At 41.9% G+C, this 25,544-nt stretch overlaps 2 protein-coding genes across 21 annotated transcripts in view; both read left to right on the top strand.

The window, feature by feature from the left end:
* LOC106561353 (lysine-specific demethylase 7B) overlaps nucleotides 1-14,441 on the top strand; it is a 43,141-nt gene extending 28,700 nt beyond the window's left edge. Inside the window, exons 7-21 of one of the 5 annotated variants that reach the window (XR_001318784.3) lie at nucleotides 32-194; nucleotides 5,655-5,742; nucleotides 8,685-8,791; nucleotides 8,890-8,981; nucleotides 9,236-9,322; nucleotides 9,595-9,825; nucleotides 10,058-10,182; nucleotides 10,473-10,681; nucleotides 10,763-10,857; nucleotides 10,951-11,108; nucleotides 11,279-11,427; nucleotides 11,534-11,592; nucleotides 11,797-12,085; nucleotides 12,213-12,375; nucleotides 12,821-14,441. Coding sequence is in view for 4 of the 5 variants with exons in the window: in XM_014125213.3 (XP_013980688.1) it covers nucleotides 32-194; nucleotides 5,655-5,742; nucleotides 8,685-8,791; nucleotides 8,890-8,981; nucleotides 9,236-9,322; nucleotides 9,595-9,825; nucleotides 10,058-10,182; nucleotides 10,473-10,681; nucleotides 10,763-10,857; nucleotides 10,951-11,108; nucleotides 11,279-11,427; nucleotides 11,534-11,592; nucleotides 11,797-12,085; nucleotides 12,213-12,301 (1,941 nt within the window). In the remaining variant the exon portion in view is untranslated. Of the gene's footprint in view, nucleotides 1-31; nucleotides 195-5,654; nucleotides 5,743-8,684; nucleotides 8,792-8,889; nucleotides 8,982-9,235; nucleotides 9,323-9,594; nucleotides 9,826-10,057; nucleotides 10,183-10,472; nucleotides 10,682-10,762; nucleotides 10,858-10,950; nucleotides 11,109-11,278; nucleotides 11,428-11,533; nucleotides 11,593-11,780; nucleotides 12,086-12,212 lie in introns of those variants that run through there. The other 4 variants (XM_045688350.2, XM_014125213.3, XM_014125214.3 and 1 more) reach the window with 4 other exon arrangements.
* Nucleotides 14,442-17,698: 3,257 nt separating this feature from the next.
* Nucleotides 17,699-25,544, top strand: part of LOC106561350 (CCR4-NOT transcription complex subunit 1) — a 38,278-nt gene continuing 30,432 nt past the window's right edge. For 13 of the 16 annotated variants that reach the window (XM_082957332.1, XM_082957342.1, XM_082957339.1 and 10 more), the window contains exons 1-12: nucleotides 17,699-17,832; nucleotides 19,909-20,205; nucleotides 22,470-22,577; nucleotides 22,786-22,884; nucleotides 23,053-23,121; nucleotides 23,239-23,293; nucleotides 23,977-24,180; nucleotides 24,319-24,487; nucleotides 24,621-24,747; nucleotides 24,840-24,950; nucleotides 25,039-25,209; nucleotides 25,366-25,493. In XM_082957332.1, coding sequence (XP_082813458.1) covers nucleotides 20,104-20,205; nucleotides 22,470-22,577; nucleotides 22,786-22,884; nucleotides 23,053-23,121; nucleotides 23,239-23,293; nucleotides 23,977-24,180; nucleotides 24,319-24,487; nucleotides 24,621-24,747; nucleotides 24,840-24,950; nucleotides 25,039-25,209; nucleotides 25,366-25,493 — 1,343 coding nt within the window. In that variant the 5' untranslated portion in view covers nucleotides 17,699-17,832; nucleotides 19,909-20,103. The remainder of the gene's footprint in view (nucleotides 17,833-19,908; nucleotides 20,206-22,469; nucleotides 22,578-22,785; nucleotides 22,885-23,052; nucleotides 23,122-23,238; nucleotides 23,294-23,976; nucleotides 24,181-24,318; nucleotides 24,488-24,620; nucleotides 24,748-24,839; nucleotides 24,951-25,038; nucleotides 25,210-25,365; nucleotides 25,494-25,544) is intronic. The other 3 variants (XM_082957333.1, XM_082957337.1, XM_082957347.1) reach the window with 1 other exon arrangement.

Here is a 25,544-nt window from a genome sequence, read left to right on the forward strand (position 1 = left end):
ATAATTCAAATGTTTCATCTTTGTCCTGAAGGGAGAGAAGATTTTCTACTTGATCAAGCCGACCCAGGATAATCTTGCACTATACGAGGTGTGGAGTTCGTCCCCCAACCAGAGCGAGGTGTTCTTCGGGGACAAGGTGGACCAGTGCTACAAGTGTGTGGTGCCACAGGGAACCACCGTCCTCATCCCCACAGGTGAGGAGAGACTAAGTTTCTGCAACTGTCTCCGTTCTCACCTCAGGACAAAATGTGTTAATTTTTTTATAAGGAACTTGTCTGAGTTCAAAGTGTTCAAATTACTCTACTGTTTCAACATGCCTCATATACAGCACTATATTTCGAAAGCTCTGCTTCAGGGCATTAAAAAACACAAGAGCCATAAGGAGCCATAGAGCTGTTTTTCTACTTGGCACTGAGCAGACCAGCTAGCCTTTGATGGCGTCTCACAGGAAGGTCTGTGTGATTTGTGTCTTCAACTGTAAGCGCCGAAGGGCCTGAGTGAACCACTTTGTCACCGTGGACACCAGCACCACATGCCATCTTCCTTCCGTCAACTGTGGTTCACAGAACTTCCTCACATCATATGGCAAGTCAAATAGGTGATGATGCTTTAATTACATACATGCGCACACACACACACACACACACACACACACACACACACACACACACACACACACACACACACACACACACAGTGGCTTGCGAAAGTATTCACCCCCTTGGTATTTTTCTTATTTTGTTGCCTTACAACCTGGAATTAAAATTCGATTTTTTGGGGGGGGTTTCTGTCATTTGATTTACACAACATGCCTACCACTTTGAAAATGCTAAATATCTTTTGTGAAACAAACAAGAAATAAGACAAAAAAACAGAACTTGAGAGTGCATAACTATTCACCCCCCCAAAGGCAATACTTTGTAGAGCCACCTTTTACAGCAATTACAGCTGCAAGTCTCTTGGGGTATGTCTCTATAGGCTTGGCACATCTAGCCACTGGGATTTTTGCCCATTCTTTAAGGCAAAACTTCTCGAGCTCCTTCAAGTTGGATGGGTTCTGCAGGTGTACAGCAATCTTTAAGTCATACCACCGATTCTCAATTGGATTGAGTTCTGGGCTTTGACTAGGCCATTCCAAGACATTTAAATGTTTCCCCTTAAACCATTCGAGTGTTGCTTTAGCAGTATGCTTAAGGTCATTGTCCTGCTGGAAGGTGACCCTCTGTCCCAGTCTCAAATCTCTGGAAGACTGAAAAAGGTTTCCCTCAAGAATTTCCCTGTATTTAGCACCATCCATCATTCCTTCAATTATGATCAGTTTCCCAGTCCCTGCCGATGGAAAAACATCCCCACAGCATGATGCTGCCACCACCATGCTTCACTGTGGGGGTGTTGTTCTCGGGGTGATGGGAGGTGTTGGGTTTGCGCCAGACATGGCGTTTTCCTTGCTGGCCAAAAAGCTCAATTTTAGTCTCATCTGACCAGAATATCTTCTTCCATATTTTTGGGGAGTCTCCCACATGCTTTTTGGTGAACACCAAACGTGTTTGCTTATTCTTTTCTTTAAGCAATGGCTTTTTTCTGGCCACTCTTCCGTAAAGCCCAGCTCTGTAGAGTGTACGGCTTAAAGTGGTCCTATGGACAGATACTCCATTCTCCGCTGTGGAGCTTTTGGTGGGCGGCCCTCTCTTGGCAGGTTTGTTGTGGTGCCATATTCTTTCCATTTTTTAATAATGGATTTAATGATTCTCCGTGGGATGTTCAGTTTTGGATATTTTTTTATAACCCAATCCTGATCTGTACTTCTCCACAACTTTGTCCCTGACCTGTTTGGAGAACTTCTTGGTCTTCATGGTGCCACTTGCTTGGTGGTGCCCCTTGCTTAGTGGTGTTGCAGACTGGGGATTTTCAGAACAGGTGTATGTATGTATGTATGTATGTATGTATGTATGTATGTATGTATGTATGTATGTATGTATGTATGTATGTATGTATGTATGTATGTATGTATGTATGTATGTATGTATGTATGTATGTATGTATGTATGGAAAAATAAAGGGAACACTAAAATAACACATCCTAGATCTGAATGAATGAAATAATCTTATTAAATACTTTTTTCTTTACATAGTTGAATGTGCTGACAACAAAACCACACAAAAATAATCAATGGAAATCCAATTTATCAACCCATGGAGGTCTGGATTTGGAGTCACACTAAAAATTAAAGTGGAAAACCACACTACAGGCTGATCCAACTTTGATGTAATGTCCTTAAAACAAGTCAAAATGAGGCTCAGTAGTGTGTGTGGCCTCCACATGCCTGTATGACCTCCCTACAACTCCTGGGCATGTTCCTGATGAGGTGGCGGATGGTCTCCTGAGTGATCTCCTCCCAGACTTGGACTAAAGCATCCGCCAACTCCTGGACAGTCTGTGGTGCAACGTGGCGTTGGTGGATGGAGCGAGACATGATGTCCCAGATGTGCTCAATTGGATTCAGGTCTGGGGAACGGGTGGGCCAGTCCATAGCATCAATGCCTTCCTCTTGCAGGAACTGCTGACACACTCCAGCCACATGAGGTCTAGCATTGTCTTGCATTAGGAGGAACCCAGGGCCAACCGCACCAGCATATGTTCTCACAAGGGGTCTGAGGATCTCATCTCGGTACCTAATGGCAGTCAGGCTACCTCTGGCGAGCACATGGAGGGCTGTGCGGCCCCCCAAAGAAATGCCACCCCACACCATGACTGACCCACCGCCAAACCGGTAATGCTGGAGGATGTTGCAGGCAGCAGAACGTTCTCCACGGCGTCTCCAGACCCTGTCACGTCTGTCACATGTGCTCAGTGTGAACCTGCTTCATCTGTGAAGAGCACAGGACGCCAGTGGCGAATTTGCCAATCTTGGTGTTCTCTGGAAAATGCCAAACGTCCTGCACGGTGTTGGGCTGTAAGCACAACCCCCACCTGTGGACGTCGGGCCCTCATACCACCCTCATGGAGTCTGTTTCTGACCGTTTGAGCAGACAGATGCACATTTGTGGCCTGCTGGAGGTCATTTTGCAGGGCTCTGGCAGTGCTCCTCCTGCTCCTCCTTGCACAAAGGCGGAGGTAGCGGTCCTGCTGCTGGGTTGTTGCCCTCCTACGGCCTCCTCCACGTCTCCTGATGTACTGGCCTGTCTCCTGGTAGCGCCTCTATGCTCTGGACACTACGCTGACAGACACAGCAAACCTTCTTGCCACAGCTTGCATTGATGTGCCATCCTGGCTGAGCTGCACTACCTGAGCCACTTGTGTGGGTTGTAGACTCCGTCTCATGCTACTACTAGAGTGAAAGCACCGCCAGCATTCAAAAGTGACCAAAACATCAGCCAGGAAGCATAAGAACTGAGAAGGGGTCTGTGGTCACCACCTGCCGAACCACTCCTTTATTGGGGGTGTCTTGCTAATTGCCAGCTGTTGTCTATTCCATTTGCACAACAGCATGTGAAATTTATTGTCAGTGTTGCTTCCTAAGTGGACAGTTTGATTTCACAGAAGTGTGATTGACTTGGAGTTGCATTGTGTTGTTTAAGTGTTCCCTTTATTTTTTTGAGCTGTGTGTGTGTGTGTGTGTGTGTATATATATATATAGAGGAGGTCTTCATGTATATATATATATATACATGGAGGTCATGTGACAGGTCATGTGATCCACCACACAGGTGGACTTTATTTAACTAATTATGTGACTTCTGAAGGTATTTGGTTGCGCCAGATCTTATTTAGGGGCTTCATAGCAAAGGGGGTGAATACATATGCATGCACTACTTTTCTGTTGTTTTATTTGTTATAATTTTTTGAAACAAGTTATTTTTTTCATTTCACTTCACCAATTTGGACTATTTTGTGTATGTCCATTACATGAAATCCAAATAAAAATCCATTTAAATTATAGGTTGTAATGCAACAAAATAGGAAAAACGCTAAGGCGGATGAATACTTTTGCAAGGCACTGTGTATGATATATATTTTATCCAGTTTCTCTAACCACAGGGCAGAGAAGCAGATTTCCAAGTTATTTATAGTGAAACTTATTTTTTTCACTAGAGGGAAACCACATGGCTTCCCACAAGGCTGCTTTTCCCAGTTGGAGGGCTGGGGGGTGTGAAAGCTCTCTGGGCTGATGATGCTAGCAGACACTGAGATTACGAGTGGCTCCCTGCTGGGAGAGCTGCCCGGCCCTGGTCCATATTCACCAACCTGTCAAATCGCTCCCACAGGCCCCTAGTACACACACGGGCTCTCAGTATATAAACGACACAACCAGCATTCTTTAATATGCAAACAATGTTAATCCCCATGTAAAGACATTGTTTATCAATACCCCACTAAAGCATGACACTCATAAATAAGGTAGCCATGAGGTAGCAGGTAGCCTAGCACTTAAGAATGTTGGGCCAGTAACTGAAAGGTCGCTGTTTCGGATCCCTGAGCCGGCAATGTGGAAAATCTGCCTTTCTGCCCTTGAGCAAGGCATTTAAACCCCAACAACGGCTCCCCGGGTGCTGACGATGTGGACGTCGATTAAGGCAGCCCCCCGCACCTCTCAGATTTAGAGGGGTTGGGTTAAATGTCGCAGATGCATTTAGGTTGAATGCATTGTTGTGCAACTGACTAGGTTTTCCCTTTCCCAATCTCAATGTGCATTTGGGTGGACTTTCCAGGGTGTTTGCCAAAAAAAGCCAGGTAAGGATGTTTCACAATTGTTTTCACAATTTTCCCCAGGGAAAAATGTAATGTGTTTCTAAGTGCATAGAAAGACTAATACAACAAATATCTATCTCCTGACATCGTAGATGAATGTAACTGAAAGAACAGTTAAGCTAAAGAGAATTTTAGAGCGGGGGATTGTGCCAAGAGTGTGCAAAGCTGTCATCAAGGCAAAGGGTGGCTATTTGAAGAATCTCAAATATAAAATATATTTTGATTTGTTTGATTTGGTTACTGCATGATTCCATATGTGTTATTTCATAGTTTTGATGTCTTCACTATTATTCTACAATGTAGAAAATAGTAAAAATAAAGAAAAACCTTTGAATGAGTAGGTGTTCTAAAACTTTTGACCGGTAGTGTATGTTGTAACATATACCATTTCAGACACTTTAATTATCACGTGAAGCCAAAGGCCCCCTGGTAGGGAAGGTCAGTGTTGGGCTATTGATGGCTGGTATGTAGGCGACCTGCAGACAGGCAGGGGTTGAGAGAGAACCCCATCTGGTATCAGCCATCCATATAATCTCTTGAGCGGCTACCGTCCTCTCTGCTGGGGCCACAGCAGCTCCATGTTCACCCTCCATGACAGAGCATTTATTATGTTTAGGGTCCACCGGCACAGCATTGTCACACCTGTTTGGCTGCACTGCTGCCACATGGAAGGATATATCCTCTGGTGTAATACAATCCTTCCAAAATGTTCCAAATGAAATGTTTAAATGTATTGCATGCAAAGCAGATTTCAGAGAAACTTGAAACTGGAGAGGGTGATGGATTGATTTTCAGCTGGCACACTGTGTGTGCGTGCGAGTGTGTTTGCCTCGTGCTACTAGCCTTTTGCTCCACATTGGTAGGTCAGCTGTTGATTTGGTCCATCCTCCTCTGTGTTCCCCAGGATGGATCCATGCTGTTCTCACCTCTCAGGATTGCATGGCGTTCGGTGGGAACTTTCTCCACAACCTCAACATAGGCATGCAGCTCAGGTGAGCACCTGGAAAAACTGCCCCACTGGCCTATGCGTATTTTATTAACTTTCATTGTATTAACCGAAGTAATAACATTATGAAATGAATGGCCAAATACACTGCTGTTATCTTCTTTTTAATGGCCAGTGATGAAGTAGTGGTAGAATGTCTATGGTTTGACCGTGATCCCACTGGGCACAAACTAGATGAATCAACGTTGTTTCCACTTCATTTCAACAACAACAAGAAAATGTGATGAATCAATGTGAAAAACTGATTGGATTTTGGGAATGTGTGTGTATACTGAACAAAAATATAAACACAACATGCAACAATTTCAACATCCATATAAGGAAAATATGTCGATTTTTAAATACAATCATTAGGCCCTAATCTATGGATTTCAAATGACTGGGCAGGGGCGCAGCCATAGGTGGGCCTGGGAGGGCATATGCTCACCCACTTGGGAGCGAGGCCCAGCCAATCAGATTTTTTTTTTTCCCCACCCAAAGGGTTTTATTACAGACAGATACTCCTCGGTTTCATCAGCTGTCCGGGTGGCTTGTCTCAGATGATCCCGCAGATGAAGAAGCCGGCTGTGGAGGTCCTGGGCTGGCATGGTTACACGTGGTCTGCGGTTGTGAGGCTGGTTGGAAGTCCTGCAAAATTCTCTAAAACGACGTAGGAGGCTGCTTATGGTAGCGAAATTAACATTCAAGTCTCTGGCAACAGCTCTGGGGGACATTCCTGCAGTCAGCATGCCAATTGCATGCTTCCTCAAAATTGAGACATCTGTGGTGTTGTGTGACAAAACTGCACATTTTAGTGGCCTTTTGTCCCCAGCACAAGGTGCAACTGTGTAATGATCGTGCTGTTAATCAGCTTCTTGATATACCACACCTGTCAGGTGGATGGATTATCTTGGCAAAGGAGAAATGCTCACTAACAGGGATGTAGCCGGATTTGGGATGAGTTGGACCGCACACCAACAAGTGCTTAGCATATGTGGGAACTCCTTCAAGACTGTTGGAAAAGCATTCCAGGTGACGCTGGTTGAGAGAATGCCAAGAGTGTGCAAAGCTATCATCGAGGCAAAGGGTGGCTACTTTGAAAATCTAAAATATATTTAGATTTGTTTAACACATTTTTTGGTTTGTAGAAAATAGTAAAATAAAGAAAAACCCTTGAATGAGTAGGTGTGTCCAATCTTTTGACTGGTACTGTATATTCACTACATAACCAAAAGTATGTGGACATTTGCTCGTCGAACATCTTATTATAAAATCAGTTGGCATTAATATGGAGTTGGTCCCCTTTGCTGCTATAACAGCCTCCACTCTTCTGGGAAGGCTTTCCACTAGATGTTGGGACATTGCTGCGGGGTCTTGCTTCCCTTCACCCATGAGCATTAGTGAGGTCGGCACTGATGTTGGGCGATTAGGCCTGGCTCGCAGTCGGTGTTCCAATTCATCCCAAAGGTGTTTGATGGAGTTGAGGTCAGGGCTCTGTGCAGGCCAGTCAAGTTCTTCTACACTGATCTCAACAAACTATTTCTGTATGGACTTCGTTTTGTGTTCCATACCGCCCTTGTGCAATCTGCAGAATTCACTGCAGTTAGATGTGTTGGTGCCACTCAGGCAGTTTAAATTATTGATTGAGGACCTCTATGCAGTTGAATGTGATTGCTTTTATTAAATATGTTTGTGTGCTGAATTATATTGTTTTATACATGTATGTTTTATTATTCTGTTTTTATTGTAATGTTATACAGGGCAAAATATATTTTTAATCTCAGTGTGATTGTATAAATTGTCACGCTGAAACAGGAAAGGGCCTGTAACCACAAAATTCGAAGCACAGAATCGTCTAGAATGTCGCTGTAGCGTTAAGATTCTCTTCACTGTAACTGAGGGGCCTAGCCCGAACCATGAGACAGCCCCAGACTATTATTCCTCCTTTACAGTTGGCTACCTGTGCGGCGGCTCGGCCATGGAAACCAATTTTCAAGTTACAGACGAAAAGTTATTGTGCTGACGTTGCTTTCAGAGGCAGTTTGGAACTTGGTAGTAAGTGTTGCAACTGAGGACAGTCAACAACAAAAAAATTAGGCACTTCAGCACTCGCGGTCCTTTTCTGTGAGCTTGTGTGTCCTACCACTTCACAGCTGAGCCGTTGTTGCTCCTAGACATTTCCACTTTACAATAACAGCACTTACAGTTGACTGGGGCAGCTCCAGCTGGGCAGAAATTTGATGAACTGACTTGTTGAAAAGGTGTCATCCTATGACAGTGCCACGTTGAACGTCACTGCGCTCTTCAATACGGTTCATTCTACTGCCAATGTTTGTCTATGGAGATTGCATGTCTGTGCGCTTGATTTTTATACTCCTGTCAGCAACGGATGTGGCTGAAATGGGCATATCCACTCATTTGAATGGGTGTCCACATGTAGTGTATAATTTAAAAAAAATAGACATTGAACTGACATCTGTGCCCAGTGGGATGGGTCTCTTAGGGTGACCACATGTTCTGGACAGTCCCGCATTTTGTCCCGCGCCACGCTACCAAATAATTTCCTGAATTTTATCATATTAAAATGCCACTAATTTATAAAAAAAGTTTGATTTGTCCTATATTTCAGTCAGAATTCCTATTCTTTCGATGTGAATTGACTTTCCAACCCACTTATGACAAAACATATAACATAAGAATGTGTTACTGGTGATGTTAAACACTTCTAAAATCGTTGTTGAGATCTGATATTCTGCACAGCGCAAGAAGAGACGTAGGTCAATGTCTTATTGTCAACCAATCACGTACTTAAAAATATTAATGGAGGCTACTAAACTGTCCCATAAAATCATCCCGTTGTCCCGTATTTGAGTATTTTAAATGTGTTCAGCCTAGGTCTCAGCCCTGTGGAGCTGTGTTTGATCTCCATTGCTGCATCCTCAACTACAGGTGTTATGAAATGGAGTGGCGGTTAAAGACTCCGGACCTCTTCAAATTCCCTTACTTTGAGGCAATCTGCTGGTACGTGGCCAATAATCTACTGGAGACTCTAAAAGGTGAGAGAAATACCACTCAGCGGAGGAGTTTGTTGCTGTTTTGGTGATGTGACTTTCTGCCCTTTTTTCCCCAAACATCCTTCTCATATGATTCTCAGAGTTACGAGAGGATAACTGCCTTCCCCCAGTCTACCTGACAGATGGAGTGAAAGCCTTGATTACTGCACTGAAAAACTGGCTGAAACGAGAGGTAGGATACTACAGAAAAACAGATTCTCGATGGCAAATTGGCTTCTTTTGTCTGTGCAACATCTGACTACAGAATAGGACATTTGTTCACAATATCTACATTCTAATGTAATCTACATTGGGCTCCTTCAAGGCCAATGGTGGGCAGGTTGTATCTGGTGTGATGGTATGATCTGGCTGGGAAACTGTAACCACCATCTGCAGACAAGACTGTACAAGACTGTCATTGTCCCCCTGCTCTCTGCCTCTCCTCAGGTCACAGAGCAGGCCAGCGAGGTCCCAGACCATATCAGACCCAACCATCTGATTAAAGAACTCACAAAGGAAATCCGCTACCTGGAGGTAAGGCCTAGCGTGGAGACTAGAAGGGGAGAGAGGGCCTCAGGCTGTTATGTGAGAGCATAAAGGAGAAGAAATGCTCAGTGACTCACAAGGACACTGAAGCTTCTTACTTGGAGCTGGTTGTAAACATTTTGTGCTCATTGAGTAAAAGTTAGCTGTCCCTGAATATTTTCCTTTTTCTCTTTTTATAAATACCAGGTCAAAAGCACTTTCTTTGAAGCTGGATATTGTAGCGTTGTGGTTCTGTACTAACTAGCATATCTTGACCACAGGAGGAGGAGCAGAGTGGAGGTAGCAAGCCAGTGAAATCTCAGGGATGTGGACCGTGCCCACTGACGCGGTCGACTCTGGAGAAGGCTAGACATCATGCTCGCAGGACAGCCAGACGGCTACGGCACCACCACCATCATCACCATGCGCCCAAGACCCCCTCCAACCTGGAGATCCTGGAGCTGCACACGCGACAGGTGCTCAAGAGGCTGGAGGTGGGACCCTTTGAGGAGGTGAGGGCATTGACACACTACCCTCTCCCCTACGCTGCTTGTGTAACACATAGTTTTTAAAATTATTTTATTTAACCTTTATTTAACTAGGCAAGTCAGTTAAGAACAAATTCTTATTTACAATGACTCCATTTCTCCTGGTTTATCCATGTCTTGGAGTACGTTACCCATACACTGAGGCTAGGTTAATTATAAACTTTTGTCATAGTAAATCTCTATGCCCTTTTCTCAGGATGTCCCGTTCAGCTCCACGGTGATGGCCAAGTTCAACAAGACGTCCATGGCGTCGGCTGCAGCGGTGGACAGGAGGCTAGACAACAACCTCCTTCTGGTGATGTGCAACGGCAGGATTATTAGGTGAGCTGGAAGAACTCACCACCTACTCAACACCCAAAACCTCCAACTGGCTTTGACGATGCTCCGCACTGCTCAACTTATTGGCTGGAGCGGTTTCATGTTACAACTCAGAGCTGCCGTTGTGCTAGGACGTACCAGCTGCACTATGCGATCTTTACATGTTTCAACTCATCACTTAAATAAACTTGAACCTAAATAACAGGAGTTAAGATGGCTTTCAGTGCCATATGCTGTGGTTTGTCTATTTGTTTGCCTCTAGGCTTTTTCTCCTTTTACTATTGTGTGCACAGAGATGAGCGTCGTCACACAAGGGTGAAGAGTAGTCCGGTGCGGGATGGTAGGAGGACTGGCGACCACCAGAGGGAAGGGGTCCTGGTGAAGACCAAGCTTAATGACAGCAAGCTGGAACAGCATCAAGACCAAGATAGAGAGGAGAAACCCAGCCCCCTCAGCAGTGAGTCTAACTGGTCATCTCACCAGCTGTCAATCAACGGTTTAGGTAGGCTCATCTTTGAATGCACCAGAATTTCACGTAACATTTAGGTGCAGATATTTAATTCATCCTTCTCTTTTTCCTCAGAGTTTTTTGAAAGAGTGAATTCCGATCTCAGGAAAGGAGCCGTGGTGTACTCCGACATTTCAGACTCTGAGTCCGAAGAACGTTGCTCTATGCAGGTAGCTAATCCCACATCCTCCCCAAAGCCCTGTCTCTCCTTCACACAGAACTGTTTAAGTTATAAAGGCTGACACATATGTGTGACTGTGCAGAAAAAGGACTCCTCGGGGGAAGATTCGGGGAGCTCCGAGGAGGAGGAGGAGGAGGAGGAAAGGGAGGATAAGGAGCATTGCAGGATGGCGCGAGGCAGTGTGAAGGACCTACACCAGGCCAGCCAGGCCCTTCACCAGTTCCACAAACCACTCAAAGGGTACAGGAAGAATGGATGAATGGACCAAGTGGCGTTCTTGTTCTAAGGATTCTGTATGCATCAATCCAATGCAATACAAATACAATGGGGGAAATTAGTGCATACAGTGCATGATTCATTCATTATCCAGTTGAGTTAAGAGATTAAGTTGTTACTATACTTGTTTGCAGACAATGCCCTACCTCTCCAACCACAGAAGAGGAGGCTATTGAGGGCATGCTGTCCATGGCAGGGCTGCTTTATCCTCAGCGACCAGAGGAGAGCAGCACTGCCCAGGAGCCCTGGTGGTCCAGCCTGGCTCATCAGTTCCCCGACAGTGGTACACTCCAGTCCTGAAATGATTATAAACTTCAAGATTTCAATTTGACTAAGCCCCTAATTCAATCAATTTCAGATAGTCAACTTTCTCTGTATTTGTCCTGTAGGTGGAAGAGAGCCTGTGTCAGGGGATGATTCAGACAGCAACTCCACACTGAGCCTTCAGGTAATAATAATAATCAAGAGTGAATGGGTCATGCCTGCACATGCTGAGACTGACATCTCTTAAGACTGATGAGACTACAATTTGAGACTACATCAGAATCACTCTCTGTATTTGAATTACTAATATTCCTCTTTAGGTAACAAGTTGGGATGTTATTCAAAGAACAGCAGATCCAATTTAAAGTATAGTCTCCCCTTCCTTTAGGATGAGCGGAGGGCACAGCAGCATGTGCGTAAGGAGTGTCGAGCCGAGCTTAGCCAGAGGATCCAGGAGAACAAGAACTTCATGGACAATCAGAGCAGTGGGAGTAACAGTAACAGCAGCGAGGCCTGGGGTGACCAAAGCCCCTCTCAGGGTGCCTCTAGCCCCCTCCGCCTGGACCTCAGCTCAGGGACTGACTACCAGTACAGTGAGACTTCCCTGTCACCCCCCCGGCACCCCTCCAAGAGGCCCGCTCCAAACACCCCACCCATCAGTAATCAAGCGACTAAAGGTTTGACTCCATATTTATTTATTTTATCTAGCTAATCTATTGGAGTAGTAGCTGGAATTAGCATAGCATTATTCCTCTCTCGCTCATCCTTTTGTTATTGATCTCTGTGCAATGTTTTTCTCCTCAGGAAAACGTCCTAAGAAAGGTATGGCCACCGCTAAGCAGAGACTAAGGAAGATTCTCAAGCTGAGCAGGAACAACCACTTCTTGCTATAGCACTCAAGACCCTGATGTCTACAGAAGTAACTTTGAGAAGGGACAACTCGCCCCCCTGCCCATATACTCTTTAGGTTGTGACTCACATTTTACAAAAATCATTGCTTGGATGGATTGACACATTAATGGCCACATGCTTGTTGTGCAAGTATTGGATGTAGGGCTTTCAGAGTTAATCAGTTAACTTGAGTTAATTTTAGTGCACTCTTTTTATTACATTTTTTGTGTGATTAATCGCATTGTCTGAAAGTGTTCAAAATAAACTGAAACATCCAAAATACATAATCTATACAGATAAAAACAACGATGCGATGTCCAACAAGTTGACATTTAGGTTAAAGAAAGTGTGCTTTATCAATTTACCTGATTTGGCTAACTGTTACTTTGGACAAAATGAAGACTTCAATATTCTTGTAATGCTTTTCGTATAAAATTTGAGCATATTCTGAATTTGCGATTTAATCGTGATTGATCACAGCAATTCCTGGAATTAACTCAATTTATTTTATTGTTTGACAGCCCTAATTGGATAACAAGATAATGGATTTACACAAGAAAGCACACAATTTCCCATGGTGAAGTGATGGTGCGCTGTAAAAAGAAAAAAGAAACTGCATGGATCCTCAGCAATGACATTGGATTGTATATGATCTGGCCATCAAAAGAGCTATACAGTAAATATGGCTTTGTTTCAGAATTGAAGCACCGCAACAACACAGGATTATAGAAAGACGCATGGCATTGGGAATTTAAATTACGTTTGATAGAACAACATTTGCATCTGAGCCACACGCTGTCATATCCATTTTGGCTGTTGCTTTTTACCTAAGGCTTGCACTAGCCCTTCCAACCAACACTACTTGTTATGCCACAACAAGCAAATAGTGTTGTTTAAGCCAAGAATGGCAAGTGAAAAAGGCTGCTTTCTGCTACCAGAGTTTATCACCTCTTTGGGACATTGTCATGTGTTGGTTTGGTCTGACTTAAGATCAATAATGACGCTATGGTGTTTAAATGGTGCTGAAGTGCATATTCATGTTATCCTTTCGTCTACCCTCTTGTTACAATCACCAGTGATTGAATTTGAGAGGGGGGTATATTTTGATGCAGCACTCCAGGCACCTCAGCTTTTACATACTGCAAGGCTATCTGTCGCTAATGCATTAAGCCATTCCAAGAATACCTCTCCCAACACATTGTTTACTGGTTCTGTTTACTGAAGGGGTTACGACTCCTCATTGCTCTATAGTTGGATCACTGACCATATCAAATGTGTTCCTTTGGTCCCACCTATTGGTCAAAGGCAGGCAGGAGCTTGAAAGTGCTGTTATTATGAAAGGTTTTTGAAATTGCAAAAAGCTATCAAGTAGCAAATGTACAGAATGTATTTAGAGAAAATATAAGTTGTCCTTAATTTATTTAACTTTCTCTTTTGGTGTTTGTGTTTTATTGTTTTTCTTTTGCTGGTATTGAATTATGTATTGTGAAAAAGTTAATAATGGCTTTGATATGACAATCCTGTTACAATGGTTAATTAACGGGGGTGTGATTATTTTTTTATATTCGCAAACGGGTTGTATATGTTGCCTTCTATCACATTTGTATGGGTGGATTTAAGCAAAAATCTACTAACATGTGGATCTAAATTAGATTTTAAATGTTTTGGAGATGATACACATTTCTTATCTTCTAGGTCGGCTAAGATTGATATTATCAAAGAATATTTGTCTTACTCGTTAGTATGATTTTTTATTTTATGTAATGTAAATGTGTCTTAAGTGACACTGATCATTTTATTATTGTACAAAGTGTATGTGAGAAATGTAATTATGGCTACTGATCTAGTTATTGTTAGTGTCTATCACTATACCCTTTGCTTGAAAGACCTCAGGTTGGATTTTGAATTGGTGGTCTTTTTTTGTTGGTGATAATGCCAAAAATGTGATTACCATGAATGGGCGAAATGAGAGGTTGCTCCTGTTGGTGTCATTCTCAGGGACACATTCTCTTGACTTAAGAAACATCTTTTTTTTTTCATAAGCAACATGAAATTACCCATCATCGTTGACACTTTCTGATCATTGATTTTATTTACATTAAAAAAGTGGCATTGGTATTACGAGTGTTACTAGGAAACCCCTTTAGTTGTGACCTTGACTCCTTTTTATGGAAATTGAATTATGCTGCCTGTCTTCCCAACATTCATTGGGAAGTTTGTTCATACATGTTGTCAATCGTCGTCACTTCAGTAAGTGAATGGTGGACTGAGGTACTATGTTACAACTGCTCAGGGCTCTTTGGTGGTGACTGTTTCTAGACTAAGAACTTTGAAATATTTATTTTGTGGACATTGTGCTACAGAGAATGGTTGCACCAAAAGAAGCAAACTTTTGAATACAAATCCTCTTTCTGCATTTAGCAAAGAGCGTGCCAACAGAGGTGACCCCAAGTGAAGTTGAGCCATCTACTAAATCCTCACCATTCTTATATGCTATCTGCCAAGGCATATTGCACTAACTTCCAGGTTTAAGCATATCAAATAGCTTTAGATGCCCCCATTTCAAGTATTTGTGACAGAACTGAGTTCCCATCATGAACTGACTTTTAATCCACACCCTCATGCTCATGGTGCCATCTGCCTGGCTACCTACTGTATTTAGCCATTGTGCTTGAGCTCCAAATGTATTGGGACAGTGAATTTTTTTTCTTTGTTTTGGCTCTGTACTCCAGCACTTTGGATTTGAAATGATACAGTAACTATGAGGTTAGTCAGCTTTAATTTGATGCTATTTTGATCCATATTGGGTGAACCATTTAGAAATTACAGCACTTGGTGTACATGGTCAAAAGTATTGGAACTAATTCACTTGTGTATTAAAGTAGTCTCAAGTTTATTTAGTCCCATATTGATAGGACGTAATGATTACATCAAGCTTGTGACTACAAACTTGTTGGATGCATTAGCTGTTTGTTTTGATTGTGTTTCAGGTTATTTTGTGCCCAATAGAAATTAATGGTAAATAATGTATTGTCATTTTGGAGTCACTTTTATTGTAAATAAGAATAGGATGTTTCTAAACATTTCTACATTAATGTGGATGTTACCATGATTACGGATAATCCTGAATGAGTGAGAAAGTTAGACGTACATATCATTTACCCCCCCCCCAAAATAGAAAAACAATGTTAAACTCCCCTGATATTAAAATGGTGAGAGGTTAGCATGTCTTGAGGGTATGATATTATTTGTGCGTCTAACTTTCTCACTCTTCATTATTCACAATTCATTCAGGACTATCCGTAATCGTGGTAGCATCCACATTAATGTCCCATGTTTCATGAGCTGAGCTGAAATAAAAGATCCCAGAAATGTTCCATATGCACAAAAAGTGTATTTCTCTCAAATTTGGACCACGAACCTGTTTGCATCCCTGTTAGTGAGCATTTCTCCTTTGCCAAGATAATCCATCCACCTGAGAGGTGTAACCACACGAGCCCAGGACCTCCACATCCGGCTTCTTCTCCTGCAGGATTGTCGATGAGTGGGTGCTGAGGAGTATTTTTGTCTGTAATAAAGCCCTTTTGTGGGGAAAAGCAAATACTTATTGGCTGGTCATTGCTCCCAAGTGAGTGGGCCTATACCCTCCCAGGCCCACCCATGGCTGTACCTGCGCCCTGTCATGTGAAATCCATAAACAAGAGCCTTCTGAATTTATTTCAATTTACTGATTTCCTTATATGAACTGTAACTCAGTAATATATTTGAAATTGTTTTGTGTTATTTTTGTTCAGTATAGAAGTGTTTAGAAACATTCTATTATTATTTACAATAAAATGTACTCTAAAATGACACTACATGATTTACCATGAATTTCTATTTGGCACAAAATAATCTGAAACATAACCAAAACAAACAGTAAAAACATCCAACAAGTTTGTAGATTCACAAGCTTGATTTAATCATTGCGCGCTAGGAATAGGGGAGCAAATACTAAACTTTTGATTACTTTAATACACGTGAATTTGTCCCAATAGTTTTGGTCCCCTAAAATGGGTGGACTATGCACAGAAAGTGCTGTAATTTCTAAATGGTTCACCCTATATTGATGGAAATACCCTAAAATTAAAGCTGACAGTCTGCACTTTAACCTCAGTCATTGTATAATTTCTGGAGTACAGAGCCACAACAAGATGCTGTGGAGAGATTCATTCAGAGAAGCTTGACTTCCAATTCTATTCCCAGGCCCTGTAAAACCACAATAACAAGAAGTCTAAGCTTCTGAAAGGGCGAAGATCATGAGTTACTTTTCAGTTTCACTTTTCATCGTCCCAACATGTTTGATCATGCATGGCATTACTGGCCTTCTGGCAGAGTCTTCATCTCCAGTAGACTACTATTAATTGTACAGTATTTAACTGAATTTTAGCACATTTTTTGGTCATGGTGTCTATTTCCAGTCTGCGGTTTGGTTGAATGTCTATAATAGTTTATTTCATCATTGAAAACAATAAGCTTGTCTTGACACTAACCCATTGCAATGAATCTTTGAATGTTTATTTCTGTATCCCAATGTGGCCTGTAAATAATTACATATTTTAAAGTGATGTTTTCCTTATTTATTCTCAACCACTAACCTGCATCATTAAGACTGGGTAAGATATTTCCTTGACAAATGCCTTTGGTGCGGTAGCTAGCCTTGGATCACTTGAATGAACGTCTGTCACCAATGACTACTGTGAGAGTAAAGCAAGAAAAATATATAGTTTTTTTTATTTCCATCAACAATGTGCATGCTTCGAGATCAAACAGTGCTAGAGGTTTTCATAGTACCACACATATAGCAGGTTGGTCATCATTATGCAACAGTGCACAAATGTAACTTGCCTTGTGTTAGAGTTCCATATTTCAGCAGTAGGGGGACACAGACAAGACACTAAATTGTTGCTGTGCCCTTTTCTCAATGTGCTCACTGATTTGAAAGGCATGGAGTCTGGACAGCCTTAAAACAGTCCATAACTGGTGTAAGCAATATGACAGAAGCTGTTCTCAGCCCAACCAAGTGGGGCCATCTCCAACCCATCTGTAATTTCAGAGCTGTGAACAGTGACACTGACAGAGTATGAACTGGGGGGGCCTGGAAACCAAACAATATACTGTTATTATAGTCCTCCTTTAGAGAAGATCATCATCATCATGAAACTAAATATACAGAAATTACAATGAAGTTGCCATATGACCAGAATCAGCCCTATGGGTGCATTGACTGTGGTTACATTCAAACTAGTTTTGGTGGATGGTATTAGGTGCATGGCCCAAGTACATAAATGTATTATCAATTGATCTCGTTTTCTATTTAGCTCATGTGGAAGCATGGCATGCACAATTACAGTGGCGCGAGCACTAAAGTGAAAACTGCACTGTGTGCGCGCGCGGGGATGACAGTCGCCATTTTATTTTGAAAAATCAAACCGAACTGGAAGGAGAGCAACCCAAAGGGAATGAATATCACAAATACATTTTGGGAACCATGGTACGTTTTTTGTTTTTTTAACAATATATTGCAAAGAATCGGCGGTCTTTTTTTCTAATTAGGACACATTAGTAAGCGAAAACGTGTGCGACTAGCCGTCGTTAACGTGAGCAAAGACAAGCTAGCGTACTACAGTAGCGTTGGCTAAAGTTGACTAACGTTAGCCAGTTAGGAACAGTTGGATGGTCCCATCTCAAAAAGTGGAGTTGGTTAGTGAAAATGACCATATATTAACGTTTAACATGGCTTACTCATTTCGAGTTTGCGGATGCTACACTCCGAGATCATTGTCATGCTAACGTTTATAAGAACTAGTTAACGTTTACTAACACTAGTTGGCTAGTTTCGGTACCTGGTCATACATAGCTAAATTGCCTAGCAGCTAGGGTTGGCTAACGTTAGCTAGTTACTTTGTTGACAATTTATTTCCATTGAAAATAACGTAACTAATCAATCGTTAGTGCATTGACCAGCTAACTAGTGTTTATAGAGTTGTTGGCTTTGCAACGTAAACAAATGTAACTAACGTTAGTTAGCCAACGACAGAAAAACAACCTAACATACGGCCTTCTGAGTGTTGACGTTAGCTAACATTAGCTGGCTGACATCTGCTAATTTAGCCAGGTAACTGGTGTTGGTAACCCAATGTGCTTGCTTATCCGGCTAGCTAACGTTAGCTGGCTAGCTCTTTGTCTCAATGGATAAGTTGACTTGTAACAGTATATGTCAGATGGTTAACGTTAGCAAACGTTAACGGACCAAGTTGGCCAGTTATATTCTGCAGCTAGCAAACATGGCTATCGTTGATATTATTAGCTAACGTGAGCGAAGTTTGCTAACTAACGATATGTTGCCGAAGATTTGAGTGAACAGATGCTATCGGTAGTTGGCTAGCGAAGTACGTTAACGTTATATACGTGGACGACAACACATTTAATTGTTTTTTTAGATGAAACACACACGACAAATATGCGAACGGTAACTTAGTTGCCGTTAGTATTATCTCACTACCTAGCTAACGTTTATTTGCGTTATTACTGGGACACTGAAATCATAGCTAGCTACCTACGTGAACAATTAATTTAACTCGCTTTAAGTAAATAAACGACTTTGGCTTGGTTATTCATTGATTAACCACGTGTTGTCAGCGTAGAAGAGAAATATAGGATTTCATCCGTATTATCAGCGCACACGATGCTGATTGGACTGGTAGAAACGGTTAAAGGGTGTGCATCAATTCAAGGCCACACTTGGTAGTTTTACTAGACCGACGTTGTGGACAGTTTTGGCTAACATTTTTCATTTGTTTGGGCAAACTTCACATATAAACAGTGGCCATCGTTATAACTCGGTCATGGTGACTTTCTACCTGTAAGTTGCGAAGTAGCTGATTAACTAGCTAGTTAGTTGTGCTGATGTCTTTTAGTTCGTTTTTAGTTAGCCTACCACCCTACTCTTCTACATTTGCAAACTACATAGATTTTTCTATTTTTATTTTGTTATTGACTGTACGTTTGTTTAACTCTGTTGTTTTTGTCGCACTGCTTTGCTTTATTTTGGCCTGGTCGCAGTTGTAAATGAGAACTTGTTCTCAACTGGCCTACCTGGTTAAATAAAGGTGAAATATATATATTTTTTAGTATTGTGGTGGTGTGTGAATCAGGATTATACCAGGCGAGTAGTAGGCTTCGAAGCCTACCCCATTGTTTTTTTGTGGGCAATGAGGCTCTTTTCCCATGGCAGTTGTACACTATTGCTATTTACAACCCCAGTTTATCATATGACTATTTTTATATATATATTTTTTTTTGTATACCTTTATTTAACTAGGCAAGTCAGTTAAGAACAGATTCTGATTTGCAATGATGGCCTAGGAATAGTGGGTTAACTGCCTTGTTCAGGGGCAGAACGACAGATTTTTACCTTGTCAGCTCAGGGATTCGATCTAGCAACCTTTCGGTTACTGGCCCAACGCTCTAACCACTAGGCTACCTACTATGTAGTATTTGCTCAATGATTTTGTACTGTTTTTATGTGCATCTGTATTAACTGGTTTTCTCTCTTGGTTATTTTCAGATTCTGAACTTGATGTTGCACTGAGGGACTTTACCTTGCATCAAGATCCACTGAAGTAGCTTGTTGTAAAACATTTTCATACCTTGGGGAGGGAGGGGGGGGGGGGGGCAGAAGTAACCTATCATTGAAGTGACTAAAGGGGAATAATGGTGATTTTGCGCCGGGCACGGCCGCCTGCTTCCGCCCCAACCAGCAATGAATCTTGACTCGCTCTCGCTGGCTTTGTCTCAAATCAGCTACCTGGTGGACAATTTAACTAAGAAAAACTACAGAGCCAGCCAGCAGGAAATACAACATGTGAGTAGCATGTGGTATTATGCTCACAAATTGTCTTTTTCTGTGTTTTTGTAGTTTTGCCACTAAAAAGCAGTACACACATTTTCCGACGTTTGAAGGGCTATAGCTAAGTAGATTTTGAAACATATATCCATTCAAAATTATATATATTTTTTGTTTTACCTTTTTATTTAACTTCTCTGGGCTAGGTGGGACGTGACCGTCCCACACTATTCAACAGCCAGTGAAATAGCATGGCGCGAAATACAAAACAGCAAAAATCTCATGATTTAATTTTCTCTAACAGTCAACTATTTAACACCATTTTTAAAGATGACTCTCGTTAATCTAACCACATTGTCCGATTTCAAAAAGGCTTTACGGCGAAAGCATAAAATTAGATTATGTTAGGACATAAACTTCACAAGAAAATCCACGCAGCCATTTTCCAAGCAAGGACATAAATCATAAAAACCAAAAGTACAGCTAAAATATTCACTAACCTTTGATCTTCATCAGATGGCACTCATAGGACCTCATGTTATACAATACATGTATGTTTTGCTCGATAAAGTTCATATTAATATACAAAAACAGCATTTTACATTGGTGCGTGATGTTCAGAAAATGTATTCCCACCAAAACTTCCACTGAATGTGCACATCAATTTACAAAAATACTCATCATAAACGTTGATAAACTTTACAACAGTTATTGAAATAATTATAGATGCACTACTCCTTGATGCAACGGCTTTGTCAGATTTCAAAATAACTTTACGGAGAAAGCACATTGTTCAATATGCTGAGTACATAGCTCAGCCATCGAAGCAAGCTATACAGCTACCCGCCAAGTTCTGGCATCAACAAAACTCTGAATTAGTATTATAAATATTCTCTTACCTTTGTTGATCTTTGTCAGAATGCACTCCGAGGACTCCTACTTCCACAAGAAATGTTCTTTTTGTTCGAAATACTCCATATTTATGTCCAAATACCTCCGTTTTGGTCGTGCGTTCAGATCACTATCCAAAGGCATAACGCGCGAGCGCAGTACCAGAGACAAAATCAAATAATTCCATTAGCGTTCATAGAAACATGTCAAACGTTGTTTACAATCAATCTTTAGGGCATTTTTTACGTAAAAATGCAATAATATTCCAACCGGACAATAGCGTATTCATTCCAGGAGAAAAGGGAGGGACGCGCAAAATGTGCCTGCGCATTAAAACAACTCACTGGTCCCAGGCAGTCCACTCATTGACTGAGCTACTATTTTCTGCCCAGTAACAGGATAATTATGGAAACTTTCTGAAGGCTGTTGACAGCCAATGGAAGCCTTAGGAAGTGTAACGTGACCCCACATACACTGTAGTTTCGATAGGGATTCAAAAGAACTACAGATCTCAGATTTCCACACTTCCTGGTTGGATTTTTCTCAGGTTTTTGCCTGCCATATTTATGTTATACTCACAGGCATCATTCAAACCGTTTTAGAAACTTCAGTGTTTTCTATCTAAATCTACTAATAATATGCAAATATTTGACTCTGGGCCTGAGTATTAGGCCGTTTACTCTGGGCAAGCTTTTCATCCGAAATCGAAAATACTGCCCCCTATACCTTGACAGGTTAACTAGGCAAGTCACTTAAGAACAAATTCTTATTTTCAATGACGGCCTAGGATCAGTGGGTTAACTGCCTTGTTCAGGGGCAGAACGACAGATTTTTACCTTGTCAGCTCGGGGATTATCACAAAATGATTGTAAAACCAATATGATTCTAGTGTTCATAGGATTTTTCTGTATAAAAAATGGGCGTAATTGGTGGGTGTGTAGCAATATCGGCATGGCTGAAATTGGTCAGGTTCTTGGTTAAAACATTTTTTGAAGCCCCCATCTTAGTGACGGAGAATTTGTTTTAAAGCCAGTTTCTCTCAATTCTAGACATTTAGCTATGTAGCCGAGAGAACATTTTACAATTTAAGCTATGTCTAGCTTTTATTTTAGTGATAGTTCTCAAGTATTTAACAATATATAGATCATCTTTTTTTTACGTGCTCTATATCTGGTTTTAGTGGTTTAAGTTTACACTGAAAACATTTTTTCACCCCAAAAAATGTATTTCACTAAAAACAATGTTTGGATATATGTGGCCTGAATAAACAGGATGTTTCTATGCAGGAAAAAACCCTGGGTTTAGAATTGCATTAGGTCTGACAATTATATTGTGGCTGTGACGGCTGACCTGTTATTTGTTCTTTTGTTGAATGTGTTCTGTCCCAACAGATTGTGGATCGTCACGGCCCTGAGGCAGACAGGCATTTATTACGCTGTCTTTTCTCCCATGTGGATTTCAGTGGCGATGGTAAAAGCAGTGGCAAAGATTTCCATCAGGTAATTTCTGATGAGTAATACTCATTACACCAGTTGCTAAACAGATTTTAGCAATGAGGATTAAGGGTTTCTTTAAATTTACTGATCATCATTGGTATTGTCTGTCTTGCCTTTATTATTTTAGAAAGTGACTCTGCTTTCCTATTTTGTCCTTAACCTGTTATGTCCCCTCTTCTCCCTTTTACCTTCGTTTGCTCGCTTGACCAAGACACAGTTTCTGATCCAGGAGTGTGTTTCACTGATTTCAAAGCCAAATTTTATTTCAACACTCTGCTACACAATCGACAATCCCTTGCACTACCAGAAGGTAGGAGACGTGCTTATTTTCTCAACTATCCTTGTAAAATAATTTTGCAATTCATAAAATATTATTGTACCTTTTCTGCAGTGATGAACGTTAGACCTCGCATGTGCCAAAATTATTCTCTTTGTCAGAATAACTGTGTAATGTTTTCTAAACCTTTATCGTTTTCAGAGTTTGAAGCCTTCCACCCACTTGTTTACTCAGTTGAGTAAAGTTCTCAAGCTAAGCAAGGTTCAAGAAGTAAGTAAAGTAATGTGGAAATGTATGTTATCGGATGGTGGTTTTTATTGTAATGTTTAAAAATAATATGCCAAACAGTTTTAGATTCTACATAAATCTCTTCTTTATTTCCCTAAGGTTATATTTGGCCTTGCTTTGCTGAATTCGTGCAACGCAGACCTTCGTGGTTTTGGTAAACTCAGTTTTATATTTAATCATTTGACTATACCTGCTGATTTGAAAACATGCAATGTTTTATCTGTATGGGGGGGGGTCACATGAGTTATTCTGTTATCAAGGTGTCCAAGTGTAGCACATGGAAATGTGTGAAACTCACTCCTTAGCCTGATGTGTCCCTACATGGGCCGCAAAATAGCTAGCTTGACCCATTCTCCCTACCTGTCCTTCAGCATGCTTCCAGGGCCGGTAGATTAGGTCGACAGGGAACGCCTCCATGCCCAGGCCCCTCTGGATCCCATACACCACCATATGCAGTCACTTGCATGTTCTGCAGACAGGGTGATCATCTTCGATTAAGTTTCCCTCAACACTCTTGTAAAACCCAAAATACTACCACACTTCAGATTTGTTCCTCTTAGAAGGCTGAAAAATCTCCCAAGCGCTGTCACTGCTTTCTGCCATGTTTTCACACAAAACAAACCCATGCTGCGCCTGCGTCAGACTGTTGCTAACTTTGGTTGATGTAGGACAGTATTTACCGTGAATTTTTGAAACCGTGGTAATCAAACATGGTTTTAATGATGATTAAAATGTAATACTAATCGTCGGGTATTTTACAGTGGTTTATCGTGAAACCGGTAACCGGTTCATCCTTATACAAGTATTTATTTGAAATATTTCCCCATTTGTCTTTAGCCGCGCAGTTCGTCAAACAAAGGCTCCCGGACCTCCTCCGCTCGTACGTGGACGCGGACCTTGGAGGAAACCAGGAAGGTGGCTTCCAAGATATTGCCATAGAGGTCCTGCACCTGCTCCTCTCCCATCTTCTGTTTGGCCAGAAGGGAGCCAGCGGGGTCGGACAAGAGCAGATTGACGCGTTCCTCAAGACACTGTGCAGAGGTGAGGGGCATAGACGTACTACTTGAAAGGAAATGTTAGTTATTTCCAGAAGTAACACAAACTCTGATTCCTTCATTCACAGCAATCTGGTCGTTTTGTACATGTTGCCCCATCAATTAAATATTCTGTTTGTTTCAGATTTCCCGCAGGAGCGCTGTCCTGTGGTGCTCGCACCACTGCTATACCCTGAAAAACGGGACATTCTGATGGACAGGATTCTGCCAGACTCGGGAGAGTTAGCCAAGACCATGATGGAGAGTTCTCTCGCAGAGTTCATGCAGGAAGTTGGCTATGGCTTTTGTGCAAGGTGACTGTTATTTAGCAACTGAAATGCCCATTACAAATGTAATTAATTCAGTCGTTCTTGATGTCATGCATGGCCACTAAGGAATTCAATGTCAGTTACCCCTGTTAATGTATTGTCTGTCTTTCATTCTAAGTCTTGATGAATGCCGCAACATAATCCTACAGTATGGGGTACGAGAGGTTACTGCCAGCCAGGTGGCCAGGGTCCTGGGGATGATGGCTCGCACACACTCTGGCTTGTCTGATGGAATCCCCCTACAGGTGAGGGTTGACCCGATAACTTACTGAAGCTCTGTAAAAGAAAATGACATTGCTCTCTAAGTATACTATTGTTTTTCTTTTTTCTTTCTCAGTCCATCTCGGCTCCGGGCAGTGGCATTTGGAGCGATGGAAAGGACAAAAGTGATGGCTCTCAGGCGCACACCTGGAATGTAGAAGTTCTAATTGATGTGGTCAAAGAAGTTGTAAGTTATAGTGGAATTACATGTTATTCCCCTTCAGTTGGCCATTCATGTCTTGCACTTTGTACAGAAAATGTCTTTTATATTTTAGAACCCCAATCTGAACTTTAAAGAGGTGACCTACGAGCTCGATCACCCTGGCTTCATAATCCGGGACAGCAAGGGACTGCAGATGGTGGTGTATGGGATCCAGAGGGGCCTGGGCATGGAGGTGTTCCCTGTCGACCTAATCTACCGGCCCTGGAAGCATGCTGAAGGACAGGTAAGGAGGAGAATGGGTCATGTTAGGAGGAGATTGGGTCAGGTTTATGTAAATGACAACATAACACTGTTACCTCTGGAAATAAGACCAAACTCCTTCATTCACATCAATGAACTCCTCTCCTCAGCCCTCTTGACCATTATCACTCTCTTCTAGCTGTCATTTATCCAGCACTCCCTCATGAGCCCAGATGTGTTCTGCTTTGCTGACTACCCCTGCCACACCGTAGCAATCGACATACTGAAGGCCCCACCTGAGGACGATAACCGAGAGATAGCCACCTGGTACGTAAAACAGTTCACCTGACTTTAACAATACCAGGTACTCCTTTAAAT

Source organism: Salmo salar, chromosome 10 (assembly GCF_965601325.2).
Source record: "Salmo salar chromosome 10, fSalSal1, whole genome shotgun sequence".
NCBI lineage: Eukaryota > Metazoa > Chordata > Actinopteri > Salmoniformes > Salmonidae > Salmo > Salmo salar.